General features: G+C 40.4%; 1 protein-coding gene across 1 annotated transcript; it reads left to right on the top strand.

Annotated features, from left to right (window-relative positions):
- The first annotated feature begins 7565 nt into the window (after positions 1 to 7565).
- Positions 7566 to 8297, top strand: LOC134259235 (RE1-silencing transcription factor-like). Its single transcript, XM_062741836.1, has one exon. It carries the CDS (start codon positions 7566 to 7568, stop codon positions 8295 to 8297), a length of 732 nt encoding a protein of 243 aa, XP_062597820.1.
- Positions 8298 to 10324: the final 2027 nt, after the last annotated feature.

Raw genomic sequence — 10324 nt, 5'->3', positions numbered from 1 at the left:
TGGCACCTTCTCTGAAAAAACCCAGTGGGGGGTATTTGTCCCTATTGGACAGTTCTAGTTACAATTTTTTTTGTTTAATGTATTTAGAAATTGTTATTGTACAACTATGCAGTATTCGAAAAATTTGTAAACATTTTTTTTTACAAGACGTTGGACAAAAACCTTAGCGTTCCTTTTGACCTTACATAAACGTATTTCACAGCTTCTTACTCTGACAGCAGACAAAAGTGCTAACTTTATAATTTAGTCCCTTTCCTCTCCAAAGATTTTCCTTAATCTTCTCATTCCTTAAAGTGACATGCCCATCGAAAACCCATGGGATATAAAGGGGAAAATGAACTAAACTTACAAAATTTTAACAGCACTGGCTAATTTGAGGGGGGCAGGTTCGACCTTTTTGTGTCCAAAATATACATAAGATTTCACAATTCATAGCCCCCTACCCTGAACCCCCCTTTTCAAGATTCCTGTATCAGCCACTGTTAACACTATATAAGTACATGCACAAGGCCCTGTCGAAATATAGCATAGGATAGAGAAAACAGCCATCAACGTAATTAACTTGAGAGCAGATACAATATCAAATCTTTTACACACTTTTATATAGCTTATCCAAAGAAATAACGCCCACGTGTTTTTAAATACAGTTAAGTTATACATTTAACATAAAAATAAAGCATTTATAAATTATCTGAAAAAAGAGTTCTAATTTGCTAACGCTGAACTTGTGCTGTATTAGGAATACAGTATTGTGCCATTATAGTGATCGTCAAATTTCACGTGCAATGCGTTTATTCCTGTATTTTGTTTTAGAAAACTTTATCTACATACTAAAAGTAAACAATTCTGTATTATAATTTTGGTTCCATTCCAGTAATTTAGGAGAAGTGATTTGATGACTTTTTTTGCCATTAATCATACATTAAAAGCACAAGTTATAAGCGGATTAACATAAAATTTATTTAATATATAAATTTATGTTAATGCGCCTATAACTTGTGCTTTTAATGTATGATTTTTTTACTCATAATACATTCGCTGAAACAGCCTTGTATTATTTAAGAAGAATGACGGCAATTTATAGAATCACTACAGTATCCTGTTGAAGACCAGTTTACATGTTGTAAATTTGCCCCTAGTAAACGACCTGATAAAAGTACCCAAAAATTAAAAGTTTTCACCTTCAATTCATATCACTAAACGCGATTACTCTTTTAAATGTTAAACAGGGACCTATATATAGTTAAAATAAGTTTGAGATTTTTTGTGTTGTGAATTCTTGGATCCACGCCTCGGCTACAGAGGATATTTACACACGCGCTGACCCAGTTAGGAGATTCTATCTTGTTCTAATCATCATTTACGTACTATAGCCAAATAGACTACCGAGGTATATATAAGAACATACAGTGTACTGTATATTTTGAAGACTCCGCCACCGAGGCGATTGTGTGTGTCTAACTCTCTCTGATTTCTGTGCAGCTTGTTTCCTTCTTTATCTATAGAAATAAAGTAGATCGCTCATTGTTTACATCTCTATATTTAGAAAATAGCATCAACTCGGTGCACCTCGGGTGACCTCGCACTTTTTGAATAAAGAGCAGTGGATTCAGCCGAGAATTGCCTATTGTTAAATGGCAGCTTACACTGGGACTTCACATCCGGAAATCAAACTTAATGTGTCATCTCTCTCTCGAGATGACAATAAGCATCGTACTTCTTTTCTAAATTTTTCTTCGCTTTCAAATAGGCCAAAACCGAAAGTAGATAACACACTTCTAAGGTAGTTCTGTAATATTCCGGAAATTTGTATTGTAATCATTCGGGTTCGGTGATTAGGATGTGGACGTAAACATCCGCTTTAAAAAGTATATAAAGCCTGAATCGCAGTAGCGAGCGTTCTTTCCAGTTCGAGCTGTGTGACAAACAAGACGTGTGCTAAGATATCAACAGCGGTAAGTGAGGCCATGAAATAAAGTCAACTTACAAAAGAAGTCGACCTTATGAAATAAGTAAGGTCTAGTCTAAGAGGATAACAATAAATAAAAGCTGTTGTGTTTTCTGAGTGGCAAGCCACTCAAGAGGCTAACCAGCAACAGAGGTTAGCCATCTAAATCTATAATTCGTCTTGTCGACCTGTCTGGCAACCAGGCTGTTGTGTGCAGTGTGTCTGCCTGAATAAGGCTAGCAGTGTGCACAGCAGTTGAAGGGCTGTCACTTGTACTGACTGTGTCCTGAATAAGGCTGCAGTACAAGCGTCAGCCCGAGGTTGGCCAGCATTAGAAATAGTCTACCCACTGCCATTTTCCCAATCATTTGTAATTCTCTAAAGCACTGTGATTATTAACCTAGATAAGGTTGGCCATTTATTTGTATATTTTGAAGGCCTTTGTAATCAATCATTTGTCAATCATTTATTAAGAAAAATTATATTATATTGGAAATCATCCCCCAAAACCTTGAATCAACAAGGTACGACCCCCGATTGCTGTTTCTTATTCCGCTCGACACGTTACAAAATTTGGTGGCAGCGTCGGGATTTGGGGTACTTGATTTTATTTTTATGATTTGCTTGTTAACTTTAGTAGCTACCAATAATCGTTTTTGTTAGTATGAGTAGTATGGATGACCTTACTAAAATCGAAAGAGAGCTAAGTAGACTTCAGGCAAGCTTTGATGAAGATAAAAGAAAGACCGCTAAAGATTCAGGTCTACCTGAAAGCAGGCGGACAACCTTAGATGATGAATATTATGAGGCAATGGGTGCGAAACCTAAATTAGTTAGGACGACCACTCTACCTACTGATATATCAGAAAGAAGAGAGCCTGAGAGCCGCATTAGCTTAGGTAGGTCAGATGACAAGCCTCCAGATAGGTTTTCCTTGACAAGTACACCTTTTGTTAGAAATAGACAGGATGACCCTCTGTTTACAAATATTACAACACGCAGACCAGTAAGGGCAAATGTTGATCAACATAAAAGTAACCATGTTAAGCCAGATAAGTTTGATGGTACTACCTCATGGTTAGACTTCAAATCTCATTTTGATGTATGTGCTGAGTTGAATGGTTGGACAACCTCTGAGAAAGGCATGCACTTATAGCTGTTTCCCTACGAGGTCGGGCACAGGCGGTGCTGGGCAGTCTTCCAGAAGGAGAAAAATGTAACTACAGGTTATTATCCCGGTCATTGGAAGAGCGATTTCTGCCACCTAACCAAACAGAGCTGTACAGGGCACAATTACGAGAAAGGAGACAACAGGCTTCTGAAACATTGCCAGAGCTTGGGCAGGATGTACGCAGGCTGGCCAACCTCGCGTATCCTACTGCCCCGATAGATGTCAGAGAAACCCTTGCGAAAGAGCAATTTATTGATGCATTGAAGGACAGCAACATGAGGATCCGCATCAAACAAGCAAGGCCTGTTGACCTGAATGATGCGATACGTCATGCTGTGGAGTTAGATGCATTTAATTCTGCTGAAAGACGTCTCCAGGAAGATAAAGGTTATTTGAGAGAGGCCAACCAGCCATTGGAATCAGACAAAGACACCGTAACCACGCTGTTGAAGGTAGTACGTGACATGCAAGAGGAAATGAAATCAATCAAGATGGCAGTACAGAACTCAAAATCTACGAAGCGTACATCGTCAAACATAATTTGCAACTTTTGCAAGAAGAAGGGCCACATGAAGAAAGATTGTTACTCTTATCAAAATATGCAGAAGAAGTTAAGGTTAAAAGAGAAAGAAAAGCCCACCTCTTTTCCAAGACAAGGGAAGGGGGCAGACAAAAATGCAAGTAGAACTGGTGTAAGTCGGAAGGCAGGGGAAGCCGGTATATTTGTTGATGCAACGATAAACGGTAGTAAAGTGAAGTTTCTAATCGACACTGGGGCAACCGTTAGCATCATTTCACCATCAACATTGTATTCGGTGATGGGTGATACAAACCAGTTCTTGACAAGGTCAACCAGGACGTTCTTACGGCAGATGGTACTGCAATGAATGTAGAAGGTTCTATATCAATTTCTTTCTTGTTGTCTGCCCTGACAATCAATCAGAAATTTACAGTAATTGATGTTGGTATTGATGGCATATTAGGGCTTGATTTTCTTACCACTAAAAATTGCTCGCTTGATTTGCCAAATTCTTCTATGCTGATAGGAAGTAAGCGGGTAAAATTGTCATTCGAAGGGAAAATAGGTTGCTGTAGGGTTACCCTAGCTGCCAATATCACAATCCCTCCATGTAGTGAAATGGTTGCCATGTGTAATGTTGTGGCACCTGTGTATGAAAAAGTGCCAAACCTGGGTGTTATTGAACCCTCGCATCGCTTTATAGAATCAGATCGGGGTTTGGTAGCCAGGACCTTGATCAGAGGTAGCAAAGTCACTCCAGTCAGACTTATGAATTTATCTACTGAAACAAAGAATTTGTATAGAGGTACTTTTGTTGCCACCCTGTCGGCTGTCGACAATGTGTATGAAAAGAGCAGTCACATTAACAAGATAGGAGAGCTGCCTTCTCATCTACAGGACTTGTATCAGCGGTCAGTCAAGGAATTGACCACAGAGGATGCCAAGGCAGTAAGAGGACTGTTAAGAAAGTATTCGAGTCTATTTGCTGCGACTGATGCTGATCTTGGACAAACCAAGATGACGGAACATACTATCGATACTGGTACGAATGCTCCCATTAAGCAGCATCCAAGACGATTGCCAGTACATATGCAGGAAGAGGCAGACCGTCATGTTGACGACATGCTAGAAAGAGGAATCATAGAAGAGTGCACCAGTCCCTGGTCGTCTCCAGTTGTATTGGTTAAGAAAAAGGATGGAACGACTAGGTTCTGCATTGACTGCAGGAAGCTAAACGATGCAACTGTCAAAGATGCTTATCCTCTTCCTAGGATAGATGACTCCCTAGGTCAGTTATCGGGTGCCAAGTATTATTCCACATTAGACTTAAATGCCGGGTATTGGCAAGTGGAAGTTGCAGAAAAAGATCGACCCAAGACTGCATTTGCAACCAGAAAAGGGCTTTATAGTTTTAAAGTTATGCCCTTTGGGCTTTGTAACGCCCCTGCTACGTTTGAGCGTCTCATGGAGCTTGTGCTAAGAGGTATGCAATGGCAGATATGCCTTGTATACCTGGACGACATCATTGTTGTTGGAAAAACGGTAGGAGACATGATTTCAAATCTCACACAAGTGTTTGATCGATTGTTAGCTGCGGGACTAAAGCTCAAGCCTCGCAAATGCACTCTATTTTCAACAGAAGCAGAATATTTGGGACACGTCGTATCTGAAAAGGGGATTGCTACACATCCTGATAAAATTAAGGCCGTTCAGACATGGCAGGTACCCTCAAATGTATCAGAGTTAAGATCATTTTTAGGATTCTGCAGTTATTATAGGCGATTTGTCAAAAACTTTGCCAATATTGCCAAGCCATTACATGATCTGACAAAGAAGGGTATTAATTTCAAATGGTCTGATGAATGTCAGGTATCATTTGACAATCTTCGAAAGCAGCTATCAACAACTCCTGTCTTGGCTCATCCAGATTTTAACGAGAGATTCATCCTAGATACTGATGCCAGTCAATATGCAATTGGTGCAGTATTGTCACAGATAAAGGATGGTGTTGAACGACCAATTGCCTTTGCCAGCAGAAGTCTTTCCAAATCCGAAAGAAAATATTGTGTAACCCGAAAAGAGCTTCTGGCTGTTGTACACTTCATCAAGTATTTTAGGCATTACCTATACGGCAGACAATTTACGGTAAGGACAGAACATAGCGCCCTGAGATGGTTGATGAATTTTAAGGACCCCGAAGGACAGCTTGCTAGGTGGATGGATGTGTTATCCACATATGACTTTACAATAGAACATCGGCCAGGTAGACTACATGGTAATGCGGATGGTCTGAGTAGATTGCCATGCAAGCAGTGTAAAGTCAGCCATAATGAATTGACTCACCAAACCGTAAACAAACTTGAGACCCAAGACAAGTTGATCCTAGAAAAGCCTTTGAAATGTCTTCAAGATGAAGATGAGGATATCAAAAAGGTAAAAGTTTGGCTCGAAAGGAGAAAGCAACCGAAAAATGATGAGATTGCGTCCGAATCTGTTGTTGTGAAATCCCTTTGCTCTCAGTGGGACCGACTGGTCATTGACAATGGAATGTTGTATAGAAGGTGGTCAGATCTTGTTACAAAGCAGGATACTTTGCAAGCCGTTGTCCCGAAGCAGGAGCGATGGAATGTTTTGAAACATTACCATGACTCAAGGACAGCGGGCCATCTTGGTATCCACAAGACACTTGCGAGAATCCGTCAATCTTACTATTGGCCAGGCCTCCAAAGGGATGTTCATTCTTATGTTCGCGGCTGTGAAGTGTGCACCAAGAGAAAAGCACCTAGACAAAACAACAAGGCTCCAATGCATTTAGTCTTCACAGGGTATCCAATGGAAAGACTAGCGACTGATCTGTTAGGTGAACTGCCAATGACATCAAATGGGAATAAGTATATCCTTGTTGTGGCAGACTACTTTACAAAGTGGACGGAAGCATTTGCATTGCCAAACATGGAGGCAGAAACCGTCGCAACAAAGATTATTGAAGAAGTCGTTTCCCGATTTGGAGTACCAGCCACCATACATTCTGATCAGGGTCCGCAGTATGAAAGCAACCTTTTTAAGGAAATGTGCAGACTGTTGGACATCCAGAAAAACCACACCACTCCGTACCACCCACAGTCGGACGGAATGGTGGAGCGGTTCAACAGAACGTTAACAACAATGCTAAGTGGTTTTGTTAACGAGCACCACACTGATTGGGATGTCCATCTTCCTTTTGTGATGATGGCATATCGAAGCTCGGTACATGAGACAACAGGGATGACACCAAATATGATGATGTTTGGGCGAGAGGTGTCGACGCCACTGGATTTAATGTATGAGATGCCTCCATCAATAAAAGAGGTGCCAAGCAACAAATGGGCATGGTATTTACAAGAACGCCTGGAAAACGCTCATAAATTTGTGCGAACAAGGATGAATCAAGCAATGGTCAGGCAAAAACATTACCATGACCGAAAATTGAAATGGCATAATTTCGAAGCGGGTGAAGAGGTTTATGTTTTCTTCCCAAGAAGAAAACCAGGTACTTCACCCAAGTTCACAAGTTATTGGCGAGGTCCATTTAAGGTAGTAAAACAAATGTTTGACCTAACATATCTGGTCAATTGTGGTCAAAGAGGATCAGATCAGGTCATTCATGTTGACAGAATGCGGAAAAAGTATGCGCAGACTTTATCAGGGGACAACGACGAGCCGTTGTCAACGAGTGAAACTCTTGAGGACACTGGCCCTATGAGTGGTGATGTTGACAAAAGCGTTAATGATGAACTCCCAGTGTCCCATCGCCCTAGCAGACATCGTAAACCTCCCAGTTGGTTGCATGATTATGAGACAGATTTTTAATAGTCTCTGTAGTATGCATGTAAAAAGAAATTATTAGGAAACTTATATAGTTTTTATGTTTGTATATTTTTGTAGTGATGGCTAAGACTAAGACGACCACACGAAAAGAATATCGGCGGTGTCCAATGTGTTCGGAGCCTGCACGGACAGAGGACGAATTTAAGAGGCACATTATGATTTGTGCCATGAGGCTTTTTGAATGTCCCATATGTGATTTCACAAACAGTAGGGAACTTAACCTCAAAAGACACGTCAAAAGATGTCACCCTGGATTGGGACCAAATGATGAACCCATTAAACTGGGCCCAAAAGAACAAAATAAGGATCCGGAGAAGGCAGGTTGCTCGTTTGGTGACGAAAACAAAGATGATGAAGGCGCAAACGAAGATTGGTTGGACCAGGACCCTGGTGAAGTTATAGGCGAGATTTCCTCTGCCAACTCATCGAGTAGTAACTCAAGTGATGAAGGAGATGATATTGATGAGCAGAAAGAGAAAGAGGATCCAGAGAAGATAGAAGGCAATTTGCTAGAAGGAAGAGTTTTCCGTAAGAAGACTCAGCCAACTTTGCCATTCACTAGAAAACGACCAAGTTTGGAGGGGATCCCTGTTCCAAAGAAGACCACTTGTATGGATTTTTCAATCCAGGTTGACATACCAGGAGTAACACCCGTAGAAAGTAACAGAGTTGACGCTTACACACAGCCATCCCCAAAGAAGAGAGAAGTTGTGACCAAAACGACAAAGAAGTATCGTGAAGGAGAGGCAGATATCAAGGTCGTTACAAAGGAAAGATTCATTTACAAGTGACATTTTCAAGTAATTAAATTGAAACTTACCGGTACATTTAACACAGGTAGTGTTATTCAGTGGTTGCTACTTTTATTGCTGCTCTTGTTTTGTTGACTATTTTGGTCAGCCATATAAATACAGTTTTGTTGTTTAAAAAAAAACAAAAAAAAACACAAGATAAATGAATATATATTAATAATAAAAAAAAAAAAATTGTTGATCTTTTGAGTTTGCATGCGGGACGCATGTCATCGGAGGCGTGGGTAGTGTAATATTCCGGAAATTTGTATTGTAATCATTCGGGTTCGGTGATTAGGATGTGGACGTAAACATCCGCTTTAAAAAGTATATAAAGCCTGAATCGCAGTAGCGAGCGTTCTTTCCAGTTCGAGCTGTGTGGCAAACAAGACGTGTGCTAAGATATCAACAGCGGTAAGTGAGGCTATGAAATAAAGTCAACTTACAAAAGAAGTCGACCTTATGAAATAAGTAAGGTCTAGTCTAAGAGGATAACAATAAATAAAAGCTGTTGTGTTTTCTGAGTGGCAAGCCACTCAAGAGGCTAACCAGCAACAGAGGTTAGCCATCTAAATCTATAATTCGTCTTGTCGACCTGTCTGGCAACCAGGCTGTTGTGTGCAGTGTGTCTGCCTGAATAAGGCTAGCAGTGTGCACAGCAGTTGAAGGGCTGTCACTTGTACTGACTGTGTCCTGAATAAGGCTGCAGTACAAGCGTCAGCCCGAGGTTGGCCAGCATTAGAAATAGTCTACCCACTGCCATTTTCCCAATCATTTGTAATTCTCTAAAGCACTGTGATTATTAACCTAGATAAGGTTGGCCATTTATTTGTATATTTTGAAGGCCTTTGTAATCAATCATTTGTCAATCATTTATTAAGAAAAATTATATTATATTGGAAATCATCCCCCAAAACCTTGAATCAACAAGGTACGACCCCCGATTGCTGTTTATTATTCCGCTCGACACGTTACAGTTCTTCTAAAAGAAAACCAGTTTACAGGCTACTTGGAACTCCTTTTTCAGATTCTCACTTGAGATATTGTAAAACATCGAGGATTCCCGAAAGATTAATGGAGGCTTACACTAGGACTTCACTTCCGGCATACAATCTTAATGTGTCATTTCCCGAGGGAGATGACAAATAGTTTAGGATATGTTTAGTCTGTATTATGTTCATTTTGATCGGGTTCGACACTTTGAATATTGCGCATCAAAGAGCAATGGCGAAATTCACGATATGTCGGATGTCGATGGTCACCGTTAATATCATGTGTTTTCTGTTAATTATTAATGCTCTAGGGGCAATAAGGTTAGAGGAGGTGTGCACACTTGATAGGTGTAATTGGATGGGGGGGGGGGTTATAGCGGGTACATTGAATCAGAATTTATTTCCTTCTACTATTTTGATGACCGCCGTGTTCTCCTTCTCACAGCAACAACTGTACGTGTTGTGGAGATCGAGAACACCCCCCACCACTGCAAAGATCTGACTTCAATTGTATTGGACTTTGATCACCCCATCACCTTCTACCTCGGTGATTCAGAGACAAAATGTGTAAGTAATACATCATTTGGTTGTTTACATTTCAAAGATTGATAGTTATGCTCCATGTACCAAATTATGTTCTATGTGTCATTTCCTAAACAAGGGCACCGCTAAGCGGAGCATCCCCTCGCGACAGGAACATCTCTGGTAATGGTAATATCTCATGAGAGATAAATTCTCTAGAGGGACGTTAAACATGTCCAAGATTGATAGTACAACCTATCTTCTTTAATGTCCCTCTCATGAGTATTTTGCTCATATGAAGGCTTGTCCGTAAAGAGCTGCCCATTTTTTCTCATAATAGGCACTGACGGCCATTGAGCAGTGAGGGATCCTTTTGTACCAGCATCTATCAGCCTAGTTACGTAGAAACATGTCACGCGTGCTACATGTACAAGTCTCAGTAATTTTAATTATTTACAAACCTAATTAGTATATTTCACAGTTCCAGGCAATATGCATTTTTTTCGCAATGAA

This window comes from Saccostrea cucullata, unplaced genomic scaffold, assembly GCF_032062105.1.
Source record: "Saccostrea cucullata isolate Sc308-1 unplaced genomic scaffold, CSIRO_AGI_Scuc_v1 ctg2613, whole genome shotgun sequence".
NCBI classification, from domain to species: domain Eukaryota; kingdom Metazoa; phylum Mollusca; class Bivalvia; order Ostreida; family Ostreidae; genus Saccostrea; species Saccostrea cuccullata.
This window is presented reverse-complemented; position numbering and strand designations above follow the sequence as displayed.